At 43.1% G+C, this 22,155-nt stretch overlaps 1 protein-coding gene across 1 annotated transcript in view; it reads right to left on the minus strand.

The window, feature by feature from the left end:
* Window positions 1–22,155, minus strand: part of LOC311244098 (extracellular matrix protein 2) — a 51,165-nt gene that overhangs the window by 26,452 nt on the left and 2,558 nt on the right. The window contains exons 3-9 of the mRNA XM_084333509.1: window positions 18,373–18,609; window positions 18,029–18,236; window positions 17,174–17,317; window positions 13,846–13,964; window positions 12,370–12,502; window positions 6,179–6,336; window positions 3,578–3,717 (exon numbers count right to left, since the gene is read on the minus strand). Of these exons, the coding sequence (XP_084189635.1) occupies window positions 3,578–3,717; window positions 6,179–6,336; window positions 12,370–12,502; window positions 13,846–13,964; window positions 17,174–17,317; window positions 18,029–18,236; window positions 18,373–18,609 (1,139 nt within the window). The remainder of the gene's footprint in view (window positions 1–3,577; window positions 3,718–6,178; window positions 6,337–12,369; window positions 12,503–13,845; window positions 13,965–17,173; window positions 17,318–18,028; window positions 18,237–18,372; window positions 18,610–22,155) is intronic.

A 22,155-nucleotide genomic window follows, 5' to 3' on the forward strand; every position in this document is an offset into this window, starting at 1 on the left:
TGTTGAGCTTCCTCTGGTGTAGTGGTTGTGGTATTCACTGACCTTTGGGAAGTATTTTGACATGTACATGGGCACCCCGGTCGTATAGTGTATCTTGTAGACCAGGCCCATTGCAAGTTGCTGTACTCTGTCGTCTACTCTAAGCCATCCTAGGTTGGCAAAGTGGGCAGGGGTGAGGTGGGTTCTGGGGTTCAGGTCAAGTAGTAGTCTGACCAGTTTGTTTTGTGATGTTTGTAATTTTGTTTTAAGCGCCTTTGAGGTGCTTTGGTACCATGAGGTGCACGCATAGTCATAGTACCCTTGAATGAGTGCTCCTGCCAGAGTCTTCAGGGTATTCTTGTTTACCAGAGAGGAGATCCGGTACAAGAATCTAGTTCGTTGGTTGACTTTTTTTATTACATTGGATGCCATTTTGTCACAGGAAAGATTTGCCTCTAGGATGGAACCCAGGTAGGTAATTTCGTCTTTCCTTGTGACAATATTGTCACCCACTGTAACTGAGAAACCGTCGGTCTTGCTGAGTTTGTTATTTGAACCGAAGAGAATGGACTCTGTTTTGCCCATGTGTAATGATAGTTTGTTATCAGCGAGCCATATGCAGATTTTGCCTAGTTCCGTGCTGAGGGTTTTTTCAACCTGCAATTTGTTCTTGTCAGAGACCAGCAGGGCTGAGTCGTCCGCAAACAGGAACAAGTTGCAGTCACAGGCTGACGACATGTCATTTGCATAAATTAGGAAGAGTAGCGGTCCTAGTATGCTTCCTTGTGGAACACCACAGCTCACTGTGAGGGGGGGGGATAGAGTACCGTTTACCTCTACCATCTGTTCTCTCCCCTCCAGGTAGGATTGCATCCAGCTCACTGATAGGCTATCAAAACCAATTGCTTTTAGCTTGTCCATTAGAATGGAGTGATTGACAGTGTCGAAGGCCTTTTGTAGGTCCAGCATGACCATGCCGCAGTATTTGCCAGCGTCCACCTCTTGTTTGATGTGGTCGTTCAAATAGAGGAGGCATGTGTCAGTGGAGTGGGACGTTCTGAAGCCAGATTGGAATTCGTAGATTAGGTTTTTTTCCGCCAGGTACTTTTCGACCTGTTCGTAGACTATTTTCTCCATGACTTTCGAGATGGAGGTAAGAATAGAAACAGGGCGGTAGTTGCCTGGGTCTAATTTGCTGCCCTTTTTGTGTAGAGGGGTCACTCTCGCAATTTTGAAGTCCTTGGGGACGTGCCCCTGTCTTATAGAGAGGTTTATTATGTGTGTGATGACTGGGGTGATGGCGGCTGCTGCGTCTCTGAGGAATTTGGAGGGGATGTTGTCATGGCCAGTGGCCTTGTTAGGTTGGAGGGCGCTCAATTTTTTGAGTACCTCATCGGTTGTTACCATTTCAAGTTTGAAGTCGTCTTTGTGGACCCCTAGGTTTTTGTAGTATGCTACTATGTGTTCTACCCCATAATGCCCTGAGTGGGAGGGTAGTTTGTTTACCAGTGTTGTGGCTATGTTTGTGAAGAAGATGTTTAAGTAATTGGCTACATCCAGCTTGTCTGTGATGAGCGTGTTGTCCGTCTTTATGTTTATGTTTGAGAATCTGGTTTTAAGTTTTTTACTGCAGCCTAGTTGATTATTGAGTAATTTCCAAAGTTCGCAGGGTTTGTTTTTGTTTTCCTCCGTTTTGTCGTTGATGAAATTTCTTTTTGCGGTTCTGATCATGATGTTTACGTCATTTCTTAGTCTGTTTCTTTGGATTTTTAGTTCAACCACGTGGGCTTGGAGTTCACTGTTTGAGCTTTTGGAAAGCTTTGTCTGACTTTTATGAAGTTCAGAGCATTTTTTGTCTCTGGTTTTCATAGCGGCCAGTATTTCAGTGTGCATCCATGCCTCAGCGCGATTTTTAACCCTGGTGGTTCTTATCGGTGCCATGTTGTTGAGTATTGCTGTGAATTTGGTTTTGAATCCAAGCCATGTTTCTTCAACCTGTGTACCACTGAGCTCATCTGACCAGTCCAAGCTCCCCAGTTCTAGGTTAAAGGCCTCTCTAGAGTAAGTTTTGAGGTCTCTAGATGTGACTGTTTTGTGACAGCCGGCCTTCTGTTTTAGCTTTTTGCGGGTACAGAAAATCATATAATGATCACTTAACCCGCATGCTATCACCCCTTTACTGGAGATCATGGACTTGTCAGAGGTCAAAATGAGGTCAATGGTGGTTTGTGTTGAATCGCATACCCTTGTGGGTTGTGTGATTAGCTGGCTGAAACCGTGCAGGTCAGAAAATCTACTGAAGGCATGAAGGTCTGATGTTTCTGTATTTATTAACGCATGTAACATGTATGCCTTATTATAATATGACATCTCGATGACACTGTAAATTAGTTTAACTACTCAGTGTATTTATCGAGTATAAAGATTGAATGTAATCCCTGTGACAGTAACTGAAGTAAATTATATTGCCTCCATTGTTTGTTGTTTTTTAAATTTTTTGTCCTCACTTTTTCCCCCGTATTTTTCTCCCATCCCAATTTAGTCGTTATGCCAATTCCCTTCCTGGTCGTTGGGCGCATTTCCCCCCCACTGTCGGCCTAGGGAGGGTGAAGACTATCACATGTCTCCTCCGATCGATACATGTGGAGTCAGCCAGCCGCTTCTTTTCACCTGACAGCGAGGACTCTCACTGGGGGAATGTAACGTGTGGGAGGATCACACTACCTCCCCCAGATCCCTTACCTGCTGAGCAGGCGCCCCGACCGACCAGTAGGAGTCGCTGTTTACAATGACCAGGATACATACCCCACCGGCTTACCACCCGCTAACACTGCCAATTGTGTTAGTAGGGACGACTGACCAAGCCGGAGGTACCGCTGACAGCTGGATTCGATCCCAGAGTCTCTGCGGTGGTAGGCAAGTGCTTAGTCCACTGCGCTACCCAGCCGCACCATATTGCCTCCATTGTTGTATGCATGTGTGTAACAAGTGAAACAACATACTTAAAGGTGCTATGGCATAACATTTGTATGTAGACGAATCATTTAAATAAAATTATACATCATTGCTTTTACACTGAAAAAAGTTTTGATTATGAATTTTAACCATAAAAAAAATATGTACAGGTCCAAAATGAATGTTGTTATATGCATGTTGTGTGCATGTTGTGTGCATGTATCCCCTCCCTCCCATTTCCCCACGTGGAATTCACCTGATTGGATAAATTCCTCTGCTCCCGTTTTCATGATCCATTGAGAATTTACACGGTTTCTTAACCTTTTCTTTTTTTTATAATTTTTTAGCATTTTTACAGCTTTTATTGGCCACGCAGGACCGACAGAGGAGAGGGCGAGCGGGAGGAGAGGTGGGGAGGACATGCGACAAATAATGACGGGAGCTGGGATCGAACCCGGGTCGGCCGCGTAGGTGCGCAAGGCACTATGGTATGCGCCACGAGGGCGCCCCTTCTTAACCTTTTCAAGTCAGGAACCCAAATTGTATTTAAAAAAAAAAATAGATCCCTGTTGATCTCTCTCTCTCTCTCTCGCTCTCTCTCTCTCTTGCGCACACCTGATGGACAGAGTGTTTGATGACTTACTTGAGGTGGCTCCAGGTCCTGTCCTCGATGACCTGTTCGTGAAGCAGGTTGTGACTCATGTTCAACTGTTTCAGGTGGACAGACTTACTGAGGACCACCGCAGTCAACTCATCGATCTGATTCTCACTGATGCTCAGCTCCTACACACAGAGAGAGAGAGAGAGAGAGAGAGAGAGAGAGAGAGAGAGAGAGAGAGAGAGAGGGAGATGAGAGAGAGATGAAAGAGAGATAGAGAGAGGTGAGAAAGAGTGTGAGAGAGAGATGAGAGATGAGAGAGATGAGAGTGTGTGTGAGAGAGAGAGGGAGATGAGAGATGAGAGAGAGGGAGATGAGAGATGAGAGAGAGAGAGATGAGAGAGGGGGGAGAGAGAGATGAGAGTGTGAGAGAGAGAGATGAGAGAGAGTGTGAGGGAGATGAGAGAGAGAGAGAGAGCGAGAGCGAGCGAGAGAGAGAGAGAGAGAAATATAAGAAAGAGGAAAGAGATAATTAGCAGGAAGTCTATCAATAAACAAAGTGTATGGAGCAAAACAACAACAACAAAGAAATGAAGAGATTAAAGCAAATATAGCAAAAGAGAAACAGACAACAGCTAGATCAGGCTATTTGGAATGGAAAGACAGAGAGTGTTGGTTATCCAAGAGAAGGTGTTTCATGTTCATGACATTTGGAAACAGGTTTTTTTGAGGCAAATCATAATGCAGGGGGTGGAGCAGTGTGGCACATATTCAGACCTACGTGGCTGCAGGTGAGCATTCAATGTGGCATTTCAGTAGTGGGCTTATAAATAATAAGCACACTTTATTATTCCCATGGATATGTACAGCCCTGTCCTATATTCTATTCTATTGTATTTTTAATTTTTTTTAAATAAGTCAAGTCAGATTTATTTGTCCAGTCCCCAAAATCACAATACGTGTCTCAATGGGCTTCACAGGCCAACAGAGTTACAACACCCCCTGGCTGCACCCCCCCCCCCCCCCAAGAAGAGATGGAAACACACCTCAGATGGGCAATTCAATGAGAGATCCAATTAGGATGACCAGACGTGCTATAGGTGTTGAAGTGGGCAACATTTCAAAAGGAAATACAATGAGAAAGTAATAATAAGAGACATTAATAATAATATATATTATTATTAATAATGGCGATAATGAACAATAATAATAATACATCAGATTTATTTAGCGCTTTTCCGAATGCTCAAAGACACAATATAAGTAAACTCTGTGTGGAGTTTGTATGTTCTTCCCGTGCTCACAAAGGGTATCTCCTCCAGAAAAAGATATAAACCCAATGGAAAAACATGCAGAACAGATCGCTGACGCTGTCGCGTCCCTGACGAAGACGGACAAGAGCACTTGGATTGGTCCCCGGGGCGCGGCCCTACGCCGCAGCCCATGTCTGCTCCCGGCTGCCCTTGGGGGGAAGGACGACGGGATGGGTCAAGTGCAAAGAGGACATTTAATTGGCAACCCATGTGTGTGTGTGTGTGTTCCTATGTGTGTGATGCCCATCTCGCATGTGTGTGTTCGCTGCATGACAATGTAGCAATATGTGCTACAAATAAAGACTTCTTCAAGTCCAGTTTCATAACAGGTAAGCAGAGACAACTGGGCATAACGTCCGTAGAGATGGAATCAATGACGTCCAACAAGTTGCCACCCAGGGTGATCATAGAGCAACAAGTTACCACCCAGGGTGATCATAGAGCAACAAGTTACCACCCAGGGTGATCATAGAGCAACAAGTTACCACCCAGGGTGATCCTAGAGCAACAAGTTACCACCCAGGGTGATCATAGAGCAACAAGTTACCACCCAGGGTGATCATAGAGCAACAAGTTACCACCCAGGGTGATCATAGAGCAACAAGTTACCACCCAGTGTGATCATAGAGCAACAAGTTACCACCCAGGGTGATCATAGAGCAACAAGTTACCACCCAGGGTGATCCTAGAGCAACAAGTTACCACCCAGGGTGATCCTAGAGCAACAAGTTACCACCCAGGGTGATCATAGAGCAACAAGTTACCACCCAGGGTGATCATAGAGCAACAAGTTACCACCCAGGGTGATCCTAGAGCAACAAGTTACCACCCAGGGTGATCATAGAGCAACAAGTTGCCACCCAGGGTGATCCTAGAGCAACAAGTTACCACCCAGGGTGATCCTAGAGCAACAAGTTACCACCCAGGGTGATCATAGAGCAACAAGTTACCACCCAGGGTGATCATAGAGCAACAAGTTACCACCCAGGGTAATCATAGAGCAACAAGTTACCACCCAGGGTGATCCTAGAGCAGCAAGTTACCACCCAGGGTGATCATAGAGCAACAAGTTACCACCCAGGGTGATCATAGAGCAACAAGTTACCACCCAGGGTGATCATAGAGCAACAAGTTACCACCCAGGGTGATCCTAGAGCAACAAGTTACCACCCAGGGTGATCATAGAGCAACAAGTTACCACCCAGGGTGATCATAGAGCAACAAGTTGCCACCCAGGGTGATCATAGAGCAACAAGTTACCACCCAGGGTGATCCTAGAGCAGCAAGTTTAAAATATAATACTAATGGCTGTGTCTCTCAGGCCATGCCTCACCTGCAGGGAGCGAGGGAGGCCCTGGGGGATGGATCGGAGGCGATTGTTGTCCAATCTCAGGTCCACAAGCTTCTTCAGGGGCCTGAAGACCAGCGGCACCATGCTGCCCTCGTGGAGAAGGTTCTGCTTCAGCTCCAGAGACAACAGGTTCACCAAACCTACAGGGAGACGATACAGAGACACAGATCACTCCCTCTCCCTCTCCCTCTCCCTCTCCCTCTCTCTCTCACACACTCTCTCTCTTTATGAGCTTTATAGCGGAAGTTCTTTTTATTCTTGTACAATACAAGATGGGAACAGATGTTCAAGATAGTTTTTATAATATTTAGAACGGTGTGTGTCTGGAGAACAAAAGCATTAAGCAAATTATATCTATAAATCATATTCCTGGAATTGGCTTAAATAAAGGCTGCTCTTAGTGTAGTATTGATTGATTGATTGATTGATTGGTTGATTGAACATTTTATTAACAGATTGCAGAATGGGTACAATACAGTACAGCTCAATACACACAATTGTTAAGGGGATGCAGACCAGAGAAAGTCTTTCGTCTTGTTTACATCAGGGTCCCCCATTTTCATAGTGACAGAGTAATGGAGATGAGAGGCGGGGAGCATGCTGTGCGCCTCGGGTTGGTTCTGAAACGGGTCTCCAAAGGAGCATTAAATATAATCAATTTCACAAGCAGAACTCATGATGATGATCTAAGACAAGCTTTCTCTAGGCTTTTGAAAATGCAGGGGAGCCCTTGCTCTCATGGAGCAGCAGAGATACGAGAGGAAACCCAAGAAAACGCCTGCCTTCTTCTTTCTCTCATTTGACTCACAACTTAAAAAATATGATTACTGATATTTCCGTAAACGAAGAAATGGGGCAGTCCTACAAGTCCTAAATGTAGTTTTGATGGCAGTCCTATAGGTCCTAACGGTAGTTTTGATGGCAGTCCTACAGGTCCTAAAGGTAGTTTTGATGGCAGTCCTACATGTCCTAAAGGTAGTTTTGATGGCAGTCCTACAGGTCCTAAATGTAGTGTAGATGTCAGTCCTACAGGTCCTAACGGTAGTTTTGATGGCAGTCCTACAGGTCCTAACGGTAGTTTTGATGGCAGTCCTACAGGTCCTAAAGGTAGTTTTGATGGCAGTCCTACAGGTCCTAAAGGTAGTTTTGATGGCAGTCCTACAGGTCCTAAATGTAGTGTAGATGTCAGTCCTACAGGTCCTAACGGTAGTTTTGATGGCAGTCCTACAGGTCCTAACAGTAGTTTTGATGGCAGTCCTACAGGTCCTGACAGTAGTTTTGATGGCAGTCCTACAGGTCCTAAAGGTAGTTTTGACAGCAGTCAAACAAGGGACTAAACACGTTTCGCAATTATGCCACATCAATGTGGAACGCCCTACCCAAAGCTGTAAAGGAATGTGAATCCCTCCCACATTCAAAACCGCTCTTAAAGAGCACCTACGGGAGGCTGCAATTCGAAACTGGCCACCGTAAATGTCCAAACCCCCCCCCCCACCCCCACCTAATGTACAGTCTCCTCCCCACCGTATGTATATATTCTCTCCCCACTGTATACATTTCTCTCCCACCCACCCACCCCCTCCTAATGTACAGTCTCCTCCCCACCGTATGTATATATTCTCTCCCCACTGTATGTATATTTCTCTCCCACCCACCCACCCCCTCCTAATGTACAGTCTCCTCCCCATCATATGTATATACTCTCTGTCAGGATCTATGGGTAACAGTACTATATATTTGCATATCGTATATGTCACAAATGTAACAGTACTATATACCTGTTTGTCATGTATGTCCCTATGCCATAAATGTCATGATGTCATATATGTTGTGTATGTCATAAATGTCACTATGAATTGAAAATGGGGGACCCTGATGTAAGTAAGTAAGTAAGTATTTATAAAGCACCTTTCATACATGTCATGTAGCTCAAAGTGCTGTACACAATTATAGGCATATATAACGATAAAAGCAATAAAGTCATAGTGATCAGTTAAGATCAATGTTAAAAAAAAAAATAATAATAATAATAATAATAATAGTAACGTAAAAATGAAAATAACGTAAAAACAGTCATTTGCTTACCAGTTTGGGAGAACAGGTCCGCACAAACATTTCCGCTCAGTGGCAACCGGAAGTGCACTAAACCAATGCACTTGTATGGTAGGTAGCAATGTTTAGGTCTTATAATGCTAGTGTAGTTACGTTTTTATCAGTGGTCATAGTTGGGTCCATAGTGCTTTACCAAGTCCCATGGATCCATCAGTGGCCGTGTATTGTGTGCGTATGTACCCGTTCGCTCATGTGGTCAGTGGCCAGAGTTGGGTCCACAGGACTTATCCAAGTCCCATGGACCCATCAGTGGCCGCGTCTTGTGGTAGAAAGAAAGAAAAAGAAAAACGTATAAAGAAAACAGTCTAAAGTTTGAAAGTTTGGGAGGTCCGCAAAAACACGCCTTCAGCTCAGAAGCTGAGGCGTGTCAAAAACTTTTGAAAAACTGGAGGCGTGTCTCCTATTGTACCCATTCCTTCATCTAAGAAGTTTGAAAGTTTGGGAGGTCCGCAAAAACACGCCTTCAGCTCAGAAGCTGAGGCGTGTCAAAAACTTTTGAAAAACTGGAGGCGTGTCTCCTATTGTACCCATTCCTTCATCTAAAAAGTTTGAAAGTTTGGGAGGTCCGCAAAAACACGCCTTCAGCTCAGAAGCTGAGGCGTGTCAAAAACGTTTGAAAAACTGGAGGCGTGTCTCCTATTGTACCCATTCCTTCATCTAAAAAGTTTGAAAGTTTGGGAGGTCCGCAAAAACACGCCTTCAGCTCAGAAGCTGAGGCGTGTCAAAAACTTTTGAAAAACTGGAGGCGTGTCTCCTATGTACCCGTTCCTTCATCTAAAAAGTTGGGTCCACAAGGCTTATCCTAGCCTCATGGATCCATCAGGTTTTTCCAAGCCATAACTATTTGTAAGCTAGACTGTATAGGTACGTTTTTAATTTTCCTTTAAAAATGTGTATAGAGCTGGCGTTTCTGATGTGTGTTGGTAGTGTGTTCCATAGTTTTGGGGCATAGGGACTAGGGAATTTGCTATGTATTTTGGGCCTTGCTCATTAAGAGCTTTATATGTTAGGAAAAGGACCTTAAAATCAATTCTATGAGTTATTGGAAGCCAGTGCAGAGTGGCCAGGACTGGAGTGATATGTTCTCTTCTCCTTGTATGAGTTAGTAATCGAGCTGCAGAGTTTTGGATAAGCTGAAGCTTCCCAATGGTTGCTTTGGGAAGACCAGTGAACAGTGCATTACAATAGTCAAGCCGACTTGATACAAAAGCATGAATAAGTTTCTCTGCATCCTTTTTATTTACGAAAGGTCTTACTTTCGCTATGTTTCTTAGGTGGAAGAATGACGTTTTCATGGCCTTATTTATATGAGACTTAAAGGTCAGGTCTGAGTCCAAGATGACACCTAGGCTTGTAACCTCAGTCTTTACATAGGATGACAGACTCCCCAGGTTTTTACAAAGCACTTCCCTTTTCGCTTTTGGGCCGATCAATAGGATTTCGGTCTTGCTTTCGTTTAATTTTAGGAAGTTATTGTTCATCCACTTGTTTATTGCTAACAGACAATTTGTAATGGACTGTATGGCTGTAGTGTTATTTGGTTCTGCGGAGATATATAGTTGTGTATCATCAGCATAACTATGGAAGCATACATTGTGGTCTCGAATGATGTCCCCGAGGGGCAGCATATATAGTGAGAAGAGTAATGGACCAAGGCAGCTTCCTTGTGCGACTCCAAAATTGCTGTTATGTTCCTCGGATACATTGTCTCCAAGCTTAACATAGAACCTTCTCCCCTTAATGTATGTTATGAGCCAATTTAGTACATGATCGGAAAAGCCAACCAGTCTTTCTAGACGACTGATCAAGATATTATGGTCAATCGTATCGAACGCTGCACTAAGGTCCAATAGGACAAGAATTGAGACTTTGCCAGCATCGGAGTTTAGCCTGAGGTCGCTAACTATTTTGGTAAGGGCAGTTTCAGTGCTGTGATTTGTTCTGAAACCTGATTGTAGTTCCTCCATGATGTTATTATCTTTGAGAAAGGAGTTTATTTGTACTGAGACTATTTTTTCTAATATCTTGCTGATAAATGGAAGGTTCGATATTGGCCTATAGCTTTTTAGTTCGTTTACATCTAAGTTTGTTTTCTTTAGTAGTGGTTTTACTACAGCTGTTTTAAATGCATCTGGAAAAGTGCCTGTTTGAAGAGACATATTTATGATTTCAAGGACATGATTTGAGACACTATCAAACACCCGCTTGAGAAATGCTGTTGGTATAGGATCGAGGCAGGAGGTGGCGGAATTACACTCAGAGACAATCTTACAGAGGTCAGGTAATGTAATACATGTGAATTCCCCCATAGTTATCTCAGGTGGGGTTTCACTCATAGCCAGATCCATATCAGCGGTAATGCTTGCTCTAATCAATGATATTTTTTCATTAAAGAAAACTGCGAACTCTTCACATTTTGTGGCTGATTGCTGCGGTATATGGGGGGGTGGTATGTTAATCAGCCGGTCAATGGTGGAAAAAAGTACCCTGGAGTTACCCATATTTTCTGAGATCATTTTGGAAAAATATTCCTTTCTCGCAAGTTGTATTGCCTTATTGTATGCGCCCATGGCGTCTTTGTATAAATTAAAGTGAGCTGTGAGTTTGAGTTTCCTCCATTTTCGCTCGGCTATCCTACATTTTCTCTTGTTATCTTTAACATTGGTTTTATTTAGCCATGGAGAGATTCTATCAGTTTTTACCTTTTTAACCTTTAGAGGGGCAACAGTATCTAACACAGTTGACAAGGTGCTGTGGAAGTTTTGCACTTGCTGATTTAAGGAGGATTCACTGCATTGGTCGTATGATTTCATCATACTAGAGAATTTTGCTTCAGCTCTAGCGTCCAGAAGCCTTCTGTGAACTAGGAATTCGCTTCTGGTCTTATGTAATATTAGGCTTGTACCATAGAACACACAATAATGGTCAGAAATTGGAATTTGTTTTACTGATATATTCTCAATGTTTAGCCCAAGACAAACGTCTTTCTCTGGTCTGCATCCCCTTAACAATTGTGTGTATTGAGCCGTACTGTATTGTACCCATTATGCAATCTGTTAAATAAAGTTTTCATTCATTCATTCATTCATTCAGTCCTACAGGTCCTAATGGTAGTTTTGATGGCAGTTCTACAGGTCCTAACGGTAGTTGTGACGGCAGTCCTACAGGTCCTAATGGTAGTTTTGATGTCAGTCCTACAGGTCCTAATGGTAGTTTTGATGGCAGTCCTACAGGTCCTAACGGTAGTTTTGATGGCAGTCCTATAGGTCCTAATGGTAGTTTTGATGTCAGTCCTACAGGTCCTAACGGTAGTTTTGATGTCAGTCCTACAGGTCCTAACGGTAGTTTTGATGGCAGTCCTACAGGTCATAACGGTAGTTTTGATGGCAGTCCTACAGGTCCTAACGGTAGTTTTGATGGCAGTCCTACAGGTCCTAACGGTAGTTTTGATGGCAGTCCTACAGGTCCTAATAGTCCTACAGGTCCTAACGGTAGTTTTGATGGCAGTCCTACAGGTCCTAACGGTAGTTTTGATGTCAGTCCTACAGGTCCTAATGGTAGTTTTGATGGCAGTCCTACAGGTCCTAATGGTAGTTTTGACAGCAGTCCTACAGGTCCTAACGGTAGTTTTGACAGCAGTCCTACAGGTCCTAAAGGTAGTTTTGATGGCAGTCCTACAGGTCCTAATGGTAGTTTTGATGTCAGTCCTACAGGTCCTAATGGTAGTTTTGATGGCAGTCCTACAGGTCCTAAATGTAGTTTTGACAGCAGTCCTACAGGTCCTAATGGTAGTTTAGATGGCAGTCCTACAGGTCCTAATGGTAGTTTTGATGGCAATCCTACAGGTAGTTTTTGACGGTGAACAGATGGTGCACCTAGGCGGAGCGTGTCGAGTCAATGGAGCTCATAACATAAACGTTTTTTTCCTGAATAATAATATTAACATCTGTGTCCATCTCATTATCTGTGCTTTCCTGAATTCACACACACACGCACGCACACGCATACACACACGCACACGCACACGCACACGCACACGCACACATACACACACGCACTACCTTTAAAGCAGTGAGCGGTGAGTGAGAGGAGCTTGTTGTTGTTAATCGTGAGCTCCTCCAGGGAAGCGGGCAGCTTTGGGATCAGCGTCAGCTGGTTATCATCCAGGTTCAGCTTCCTCAGGCGGGTCAGGCCCTACACAAGAGGCACAGGACAGAGAACAGGCTGAGCGGGCCTCGGGAAGAACGGCAGAACACAATGGACTGAGGGCGGGATCCACAAAGAATGGGTACAATACAGTACGGCTTAATACACACAATACACACAATTGTTAAGAAGATGCAGACCAGAGAAAGATTTTCATCTTGTTTACATCGGGGTCCCCCATTTTCAATTCATAATGAAAGTAAGTAAGTAAGTAAGGGTGCAATTAGCACCGTGCAATCCATTCTTTGTGGATCCCGCCCTGAGAGTGCGTACTTCACGCTAGGGATGGGTCCACACTGGCAGCATCGTGTCACAGAGTCACAGACTCGTACCAAATGAGAGAGTATTAAGCCGATGCCTCGATTGCCATCCGTCATGTCGTATTCTTGGGAGAGTGTTATTCTACGTGGCTCTTTATTGGCCCTTGGTGTGGTTAGCGCACGCCCCGTGGGCCGTACCCACCGTCAGTGGCCCTCCAGCCAGTCCGCCGGCCCTCTGTCATTACTGCATCATCATAAAATAAATATATATAAATAAATCATCTTCCTCTGAAAATAATTTCTCCCTTTTCATCTCCCGGTCATTGGCTATAGCTGTTTTCCATACGGCGCCGTCCAGCCAATGGCCAAAGGAGAAGGGCCCATGATGGTGCATTAGGATTGGTCAGAATGCGGTGGGGTGTCTTGGTTTGGGCAAGGTCTGCATTTTGGTGTGTGTGTGATCTCTGTGACCAGAGGCTATTCTAGACGGCTGACTAATGCAGCCCTGCGTTACTCCTGTAATGTGGTGATGATACAGGATGTATTTCTTTTATCCATGACGCGTTGCGGTAACAATACACTGTAGTGTATACAATTTGTACAGTCAGTACCTTAGAATAGTATTTGTATGGTATTTTTAAACGGAAACAGGTCAGTGAACCGGACCAAGAAGAGTGGCTGAGATGCACAGATGGTGTACTATTTTTACAAGGACAGATAGTAAAAATCCTGTTGTATCACAGTGTTTAACTGTTTTTTTTCCCTTTCTTTTTAGCTTTTAATGACCGTCTTTGAGGCAGGTAGTCGGTTCACATCCTGCCATCTTGTGTCAAATTGCTCCGTCAGTACTGGGAATTGAACCAGCAGCCGTTGGGGACTACAACATGGGCATATTCCCTGACCAAACCTAGCGACCTCTAATGTAGTAGATCTACAGATGACTCAGAGAGAGACGTAGTAAGATACACAGACGGCAGCTAGACGGGAAGAGTGGATGAGAAAGTAGACAGCTGTGGCTTGGCGGGGCAGTGCTAAGTGAATGTGTCCACGGGGGGTTGCGGTGGTACTTACAGACAGGAGTTTCTTCTGGCTCAGTGACTCGTCGTCCAGTTTGTTCTCGCTGAGGTCGAGCTCCTCAAGGTGTGGCAGGCCGGAGAAGCCTCGCGAGGCGATGTGACTGATGCTGTTCTCTACGCAGACACACCACAGGGCAGTCAGGTTGACAGACACAGATACACCACAGGGCAGTCAGGTTGACAGACACAGATACACCACAGGGCAGTCAGGTTGACAGACACAGATACACCACAGGGCAGTCAGGTTGACAGACACAGATACACCACAGGGCAGTCAGGTTGACAGACACAGATACACCACAGGGCAGTCAGGTTGACAGATACAGATACAGGTCAGTCAGGTTGACAGATACAGATACAGGTCAGTCAGGTTGACAGATACAGATACACGTCTTTTGTGGTGTTTGTGATAATATAATTAGTATTTATTTGTAGGTTCTGTATTTATTATTTTTGTTCTACTGTCATTTTATTGTCATTATTGTTATTGTTATTATTATTATTGTCTGGTGTTGTTCTGTTTATTATCATTATTCTTATATTATGTGGTGTCATGTTTAGTTTTATCCATGTAAATTTTTTTTAAAGAAATAAAAAAAAATTATAAAAAAAACAGATACAGATAGACCACAGGTCAGTCAGGTTGACGGGCTAGCGACAGCGCTGGTGATACATTGGCCAACCTTCTGGGCAACATTGTTCAGCGACGTTGGACAAGCAGATGACTCAACACATTTGTACTGATTGCATGGAAACCGTTGCCCTGATACATTATTGTATATTAGCTGCCGCACTATATTTCCTGTTGGAAAGCACATTGCCCCTATCACATTGCCCAAAAGGTTGCCCAGTGTCTCGCCACCCTTATGATCGGCATTAAAGGAAGCGGAAGCGGATACGGATCAGCTAGCCTAGCTTAAAACCCCAGGAGAGGTGTTTTTGACCGATGGCTACGTATGCTAGCTTATCCGTATCCGCTTCCATTCCTTTGTGCCAAGCTAGGCTAGCTTGCAGCCGGATAGCTTTCTACTGAACGCACAGAGAGGAGATAGGTGTCTATCTTCTTGTCTGACTCTGGAGAAGACTGAAAGAGCATTTCCCATAATGTTGACATGTTCCTTTAATGCTCACCTGTATCCTAGAGTAGCTTAGTATACTGTATGTATTCTTCACAGGTCAACGTAGCCCTGTTGTCCTCTGCTCAGTGATCTTCTGACTCATTCTGTGCTTCTATTAGGAGCCTAGAGGGCCTAAAGTAGCTTGTGGCCACAAGGTTCCTGGTTTCCTACGCTGGCCGGGAAAATCTGGGTGCTGTGAGTCAACAAGTAACATTCTCCCCTCCCTCTATAACTACGGTCATGGTGGCCGTGAGCAAGGCACTTAACGCCTGTTCAGTGGATAACAGTCAAAGACTCCCGAGTTTGTGTGTGGGTGTGAGTGTGACCAAGGGCATTGCTATTAAAAACAGCATGCTCAGTCAACCTCTCGTGAATAAATACATGTTTCAAAATACAGTACAGAATACAGTAGAACTAGTAGAATGCACTCAGTAGATTGTAGACCTCTGTCAAGACCTAACAATCGCCCTACTTTGCCATTGTTTCACGTGCAACCTTTTACTGGGTAGATGACAAGAGTTGCTTATATTGTCAGTCTCAACAGGCCGAGGCTATGAATCCATATGGTGGCGCTCAAGGGTGTAAAGTACTTGAGTAATTGTACTTCGTTACAATACTGTTTTGGGGGATTTGTACTTTACTCGAGTATTATTAGGTTTGTATACTTTGTACTTTTACTCCATTACATTTCAGAGAAAAAAAACATACTTTTTACTCCTTACATTGAAAATGCAGACCTACAAAGTACAAAGTACAAATCTCACAGGTCCAACCATTTTAATTAGTATATTTAAATTGTTTATCTGGCCGAACTAACGTTAACGTTATTAATCCTGCGACCGCAGGTAAACAGCCAATCAAATCCCCATCAATGGAAAATGAACCCGCCCATACCCATGCTGATTGGTCCTTGTGCAACACTAGAAAGCGGGGATCTTTGATTAAACACCTGCTATCAGAAGAATAGACAGTCAGATCCACATTATGCTGTGGTTAATATTGTGATATTATTCAGGGTACTCCAGTATTCTGTCTTTAATATTGTGATATTATTCAGGGTACTCCAGTATTCTGTCTTTAATATTGTGATATTATTCAGGGTACCCCAGTATTCTGTCTTTAATATTGTAATATTATTCAGGGTACTCCAGTATTCTGTCTTTAATATTGTGATATTATTCAGGATAATCCAGTATGCTGTGGTTAATATTGTGATATTATTCAGGATACACCATTCTGTTTTTAATATTGTGATATTATTCATGCTGTGATGTGAATGCGGTCCATGTTAGTTTACCTTCAATGGAGAAGTGCATTAAATAATTTTAATGCAAAAAAGTGTCCTCTGTTCTTTCATTTCAGCATTGTCTATTGCAGAACACATTCCATTGTGGGCAGAGTGTATGCTTGGTTTCATTCCAGCCTTGCCTAAACACCAGCTGATGATTTCACTAATTGGCTCACCTCTTCAACTAACTCACCTGGTGCAATGTATAGTTAAAATGAAAACTTGGCCCAAGATGGAATGAGTTTGAGACCCCGTCTATCCCTTTCAATTTTTTTTTACTTTTTAGTACTTAAGTACATTTAAAAGTAAGACTTTTTTACTTTTACTCAAGTGTGTTTTTAGCCAGATACTTTGACTTTTACTTGAGTCCGATTTTGAGACGGTACCCATACTTTCACTTAAGTATAATTTCTGGGTACTTTTTACACCCCTAGAGGTCACAGGGTCAACAGGTTTCTCCCTCTGGGGGTCATGGATACTCACAGCAAATCTTGTGACTGTACAACTGACAGCTGGTCAGGAGATATACTTATTTGGAAATGGGAGGACTGGCCTGATGGGGACGTTAGAGGAGATTTCTTCCGTTTGGTGTCATGAATGTGCACAGTAAATGTCATGACGATACAGCCATTACTTGTCAAGATAATGTTGCAGGCAGACAGAGGATTTTGGCCTGATTGTGGTGCCAGAGTACCATTATCGATGGGGTTCTTCCCCTTTGGGTCATGAATGTTCACAGCACATCTCATGGCACATCCAGCCATTACTTTACATTTTAAATTACAAGATATGTAAGATGTGAGAACAGGCACACACACACACACACACACACACACACACACACACACACACACACACACACATAACCTTGGTAATCAGAGTACAAACAATATGAAACAACAGGACATGCTCCTCACCTGACAGGTCCAGCGCTGTGACTCCTGCATCAGTGATGAGTGGCAGGTAAGTCATGCCAACTCTCCTGCAGCTGATTTGTCCTTTTGCTCTCTGACACTCTTCAGGGAGGGACTCTCCCTGAACAGGATAGAATACAGACACCACTAGAAGAAGAAGAAGATTCAGATTCCTTTATTGTCATGTATTTCAGTACCTTACAGCAAAGAAAGAGTGAAATTATAGTTGTTGTGGTTCCTCGACCATAGCAGCTTCCAATAATATAAATACAATCAAATTAGCATAGAATAAGAATCAAATAAGATAAAATGACTAAAGATAACTATATACAGTTCTAAAAGGTGTGCAGTGCAGATAACAGGATGTAGATATACTATATCAAATTAAAATAACAAAATGGCTATGTACAGTTGTGGATGTGCTATGAGCAATGTGCAAATTTTTAGCAGTGTGTAAATGCAATGTGCAATATGGTAGTCTATAAGGCAGTCCGTCAGTACAGTGCAGACCTCCGCCAATGCCTAACATTCTCCCCACTTTGCCATTACTTTCACTAAAGAAAGGAAGAAAGGTCCCAGGGTCATCGAAATTAAATAATATAGGGTCATGAATGTTCACAGCAAATTTGGTGACTCTATGGCTAACAGCTCAGGAGATACGAAGGTTTGGCCGGATGGGGACGCTAGTGGACATTTCTTCCTCTTGGGGGTCATGCATGTGCACCACGTTTTAGTTGCCCATTGCTTTTCAAGATATGATGTGAATAGATACACACTCAAGAGGTCTAAAACATAATCTGGGATAATCAGAATACAAACGATATGAAGCTACATGAAGGGTCCCCTCGTCCTCCTCACCTGCCAGATCCAGCGCTGTGACCTCTGTGACCCCTGCGTCAGTGGTGAGTGGCAGGAGAGTCGTGGTGAGTGGCAGGAGAGTCGTGAGGGGGAGGGACTCTGGTGACAGGGACGGGAGGCTGGTGGATGTCTTCGTCTGATTGGTGGATGTCTCCGTCTGATTGGTGGGAGCCTCAGTGCCTTCCTCTTCTTCTTCCTCCTCCTCTTCCTGACATGTAATAGATGGGGGGGGGGGGGGGGGGGAATAAATACCATGCTTAATGATTGGCCATACAACCACAACTGTCTATTTCCATAAATAAAACCATACAATGTTTTATGCAAAAATCTGTATAAATGTCAACCTCCTCTTCTTCCTCCTCCTCCTCTTCCTCCTCCTCGTCATCGTCATCATCGTCATCATCATCATCGTCGTCCTCTTCCTCCTCCTCCTCCTCCTCTGCTTTCTTTGCCTTCTCTCCGTCCATCAGCCTGGTCTTCTCTGTGTGGAGCTCCTTCAGGACCGTCCTCAGGGCACCCGTCTCCTGCTGGCCCTTCCCTCCTGGCCTTTTCCAGCCTGCCAGGGGGCGTCCCAGCCCCGCCTGCGGGCACAGGAAGCCACTTGAAACCACCGGGGCGATAATGCACCCAAAGCAATCCACAAGGAATGAACAAATAAATACTCAGCCTTGGCGGGTTTACTGCCCCGCCTCTTTAGGAGGCTAGAGCGGGAACAGGCCCCATTCACTCCAATGACAGATCATATAAAATAATAATTAACTCTATTTGTATAGCACCTTTCATACAGGAATTGCAGCCCAAAGTGCTTCACAGCTGTAAAAAAAAAATACATAGGCATAAAGTGCAGACATAAAGTTTGGCATAAAATAAGCATAGAACGTTAAATCACATAATTTTTCATATTAGGATTTAACATCTTAAAAGGCCTCTTTGTTTATGGTTTGATTGTCACTGATAAAATATACATACAGTAATATGTAGAGGTTTTGGTCATGTGTGTCTATTATTGTCTTTATCATTGAAATCAAGTACATTTTCAGACCTTCCCTCACAAGTTGAAGGTGTTCTGAACATTTTGACACTAAATCGATGTTTTTCTGACTTGTAGATCCAGGGAAAAACCAGTTTGTTTGAGACGTGTCCAGCGATCTCACAGTGTTAGCGATAGTGCCGGTGTAAAGGTCACTTTACCGCCCACTTAGGAGACAGGAACTGTTGCATTGGCTCCCCATTCACTCTGCTTTGAATGCGTCATCTTTTCTTGTAGTATCTTTGATACTATCGCACACTCAAACCAGATGAGGGCTGCCAACTTTTCTGACATTTCTTGGGAATGAGATTTGATGGAAGTTGTCCGTGCAGCGGAGGGGGTCCCGTTCGGGGGTCGGCACTGCATGCTGAAGAAATTTATTTGTATTCATTTTTGTACGTGAAGTAAAACATCAAAAAAGGAAAATAAATAACTATTTATAGTAGGGATGTTCGATATTGGCTTTTTTACTGATATACCGATATTGTCCAACTCTTAATTTCCGATACCGATATCAACCGATATCGATATATGCGGGGTTTACCCTCCAAAAAAACGTAATAATTTCAGGTAATTAACATTACATATCTCTTGTCATGGAATTAACACAACATTATGCATACTTTTGACAATAAATAAAATAAGAATTGGTTCTTACTTGCTTGCCTGGGTAAATAAAGGTTAAATACATTTTAAAAAATTTATTAAAATTTAAAAAATTTAAAACTGATACAGATAATTTCCGATATTACATTTTAATGCCAATATCGGACATCCCTAATTTATAGCCATCTTAAACCATACAACGACTTCCTGCATTCTCTTTAGAGGACATCCTGTCTCAAATCTTTGGGGCACAAGTTCAAGTCAAGTCTCTTTTTGACTCGAGCTCAGACTCAACAGTGCACAACAACGACGAAACAACAACGAATACAAGAATGGTAACAATAAGTAGTAGTAGTAAGATCAAATAAAATATAAAATGTAAAATGAGTTATGATCAAATAAAATGGTAAATTATTTACAGAAAGTGTCTTGCGTATAAGAAATAACCGCTTTGCAACATGGTTATTTCTAGGGAATGCACTTTGATTAGATGTCGATTATCTCTAATGTACAGTATCTATTACCATTTCAGAAATCTGTTGAATACATTCATTTTATGTATTATCGTTCATCTATATTAAGGTATTAAAATATCCTATACTGCACTGCAATATGGAGAAAAGAGCTTTGCTTTTTATCCTTTATCTATTGTTACCTTGATATGGACATGTAGCCTAACCAAACCACTTGCTTTAATATGAAGGGTTAGCCTTTGCCAATGTGACTGATGTTGGACAATATGATTAAATCATCCTACATCCTCAATGAACACAATCTTTTAAAAGTAAAGAATTGTTGGCAATACTACTGGGGCAGCAGACTGGTGAATGAAGTTGGGTTCAGGTAGAGGGAGACTGGTGAAGCCAGTTGGGTTCAGGTAGAAGAGGGAGACTGATGAAGCCAGTTGGGTTCAGGTAGAGGGAGACTGATGAAGGCAGTTGGGTTCAGGTAGAGGGAGACTAATGAAGGCAGTTGGGTTCAGGTAGAGGGAGACTAATGAAGGCAGTTGGGTTCAGGTAGAGGGAGACTAATGAAGGCAGTTGGGTTCAGGTAGAGGGAGACTGGTGAATGAAGTTGGGTTCAGGTAGAGGGAGACTGGTGTAGTTGGGTTCAGGTAGAGACTGGTGAATGAAGTTGGGTTCAGGTAGAGGGAGACTAATGAAGGCAGTTGGGTTCAGGTAGAGGGAGACTGGTGAATGAAGTTGGGTTCAGGTAGAGGGAGACTGGTGAATGAAGTTGGGTTCAGGTAGAGGGAGACTAATGAAGGCAGTTGGGTTCAGGTAGAGGGAGACTGGTGTAGTTGGGTTCAGGTAGAGGGAGACTGGTGAATGAGTTGGGTTCAGGTAGAGGGAGACTGGTGAATGAAGTTGGGTTCAGGTAGAGGGAGACTAATGAATGAAGTTGGGTTCAGGTAGAGGGAGACTGGTGAATGAAGTTGGGTTCAGGTAGAGGGAGACTGGTGTAGTTGGGTTCAGGTAGAGGGAGACTGGTGAACAACAGGACTGTTTAATCCACCCATATTTGCTCTCTCCCTCATGCTTCTCAAACATTATTATTTCATGAATAAACAACGACAGTGAATGAAAGTGTGTTCATTCACTGTAGTTTTCACCAGCAAAATTCTATTAAATGAATTTGCCACAGGGCATCGCTATAAAACATATGGCCACCAATGCAAGTTAGAGGGGAAAAAGCAGTTTTATAACAATATCATAGTGTCAGCACACTGCAGCACCCACTCAACACACTGCAGCACCCACTCTCCACACTTTAGATCACACAAACACACTTACACTTTATATTTATTGATAAAGGATTTGCACTACAACTCGTACACCTACTGTGAATTGTACCTAAATTGCACCTCGTCCCATTTCTCCATTTCTGCCTTGCACTATATAGTATTGTATATTAGTACACTGCACAGTATTGTATATTGTATGGTAACTACGTCTATTCTGCATCGAACATTGTACATATGTCTAAACTGAACACTGTGACCTCATTTTTTTACTTCTAATTTTACTATGTTATTTTATTTCATACTTATCTTGTCTTGCACAGTCTCTGGAGCGCAACAGTAAGAAGCATTTTGTACAAAAGTATTCTGTACTTCTGTATGACAACTATTAAAGAAACTTGAAACTCAGGTCATGGCCTTGTTCTTCATAGAATAAATAGGCTTTCAATAGGCCGTTAATAGGAAGTGAAAGCATTCCTGTGGGCTGAGAACACGACCACCAGAGTTTAGTTACTTGAGTTACGTTAGAAGAACAACCAAACCTTAAAGCTGCAGTAGGCAACTTTGAAGAGTGAGATTTACCTGCCCAGCAGAAATAGATCAGAGGCTGGGAAATTTTTTATTATTATTTTATCTTATTATTATTTTAATTCAGCTTAAAATAATACCTAGCCGTACTGTATTGTACCCATTCTGCAATCTGTTAATACAATTTTCAATCAATCAATCAACCCAGAGCGGTCCGGTACT

Source organism: Notolepis coatsorum, assembly GCF_963971535.1.
Source record: "Notolepis coatsorum genome assembly, chromosome: 17".
Lineage (NCBI taxonomy): Eukaryota > Metazoa > Chordata > Actinopteri > Aulopiformes > Paralepididae > Notolepis > Notolepis coatsorum.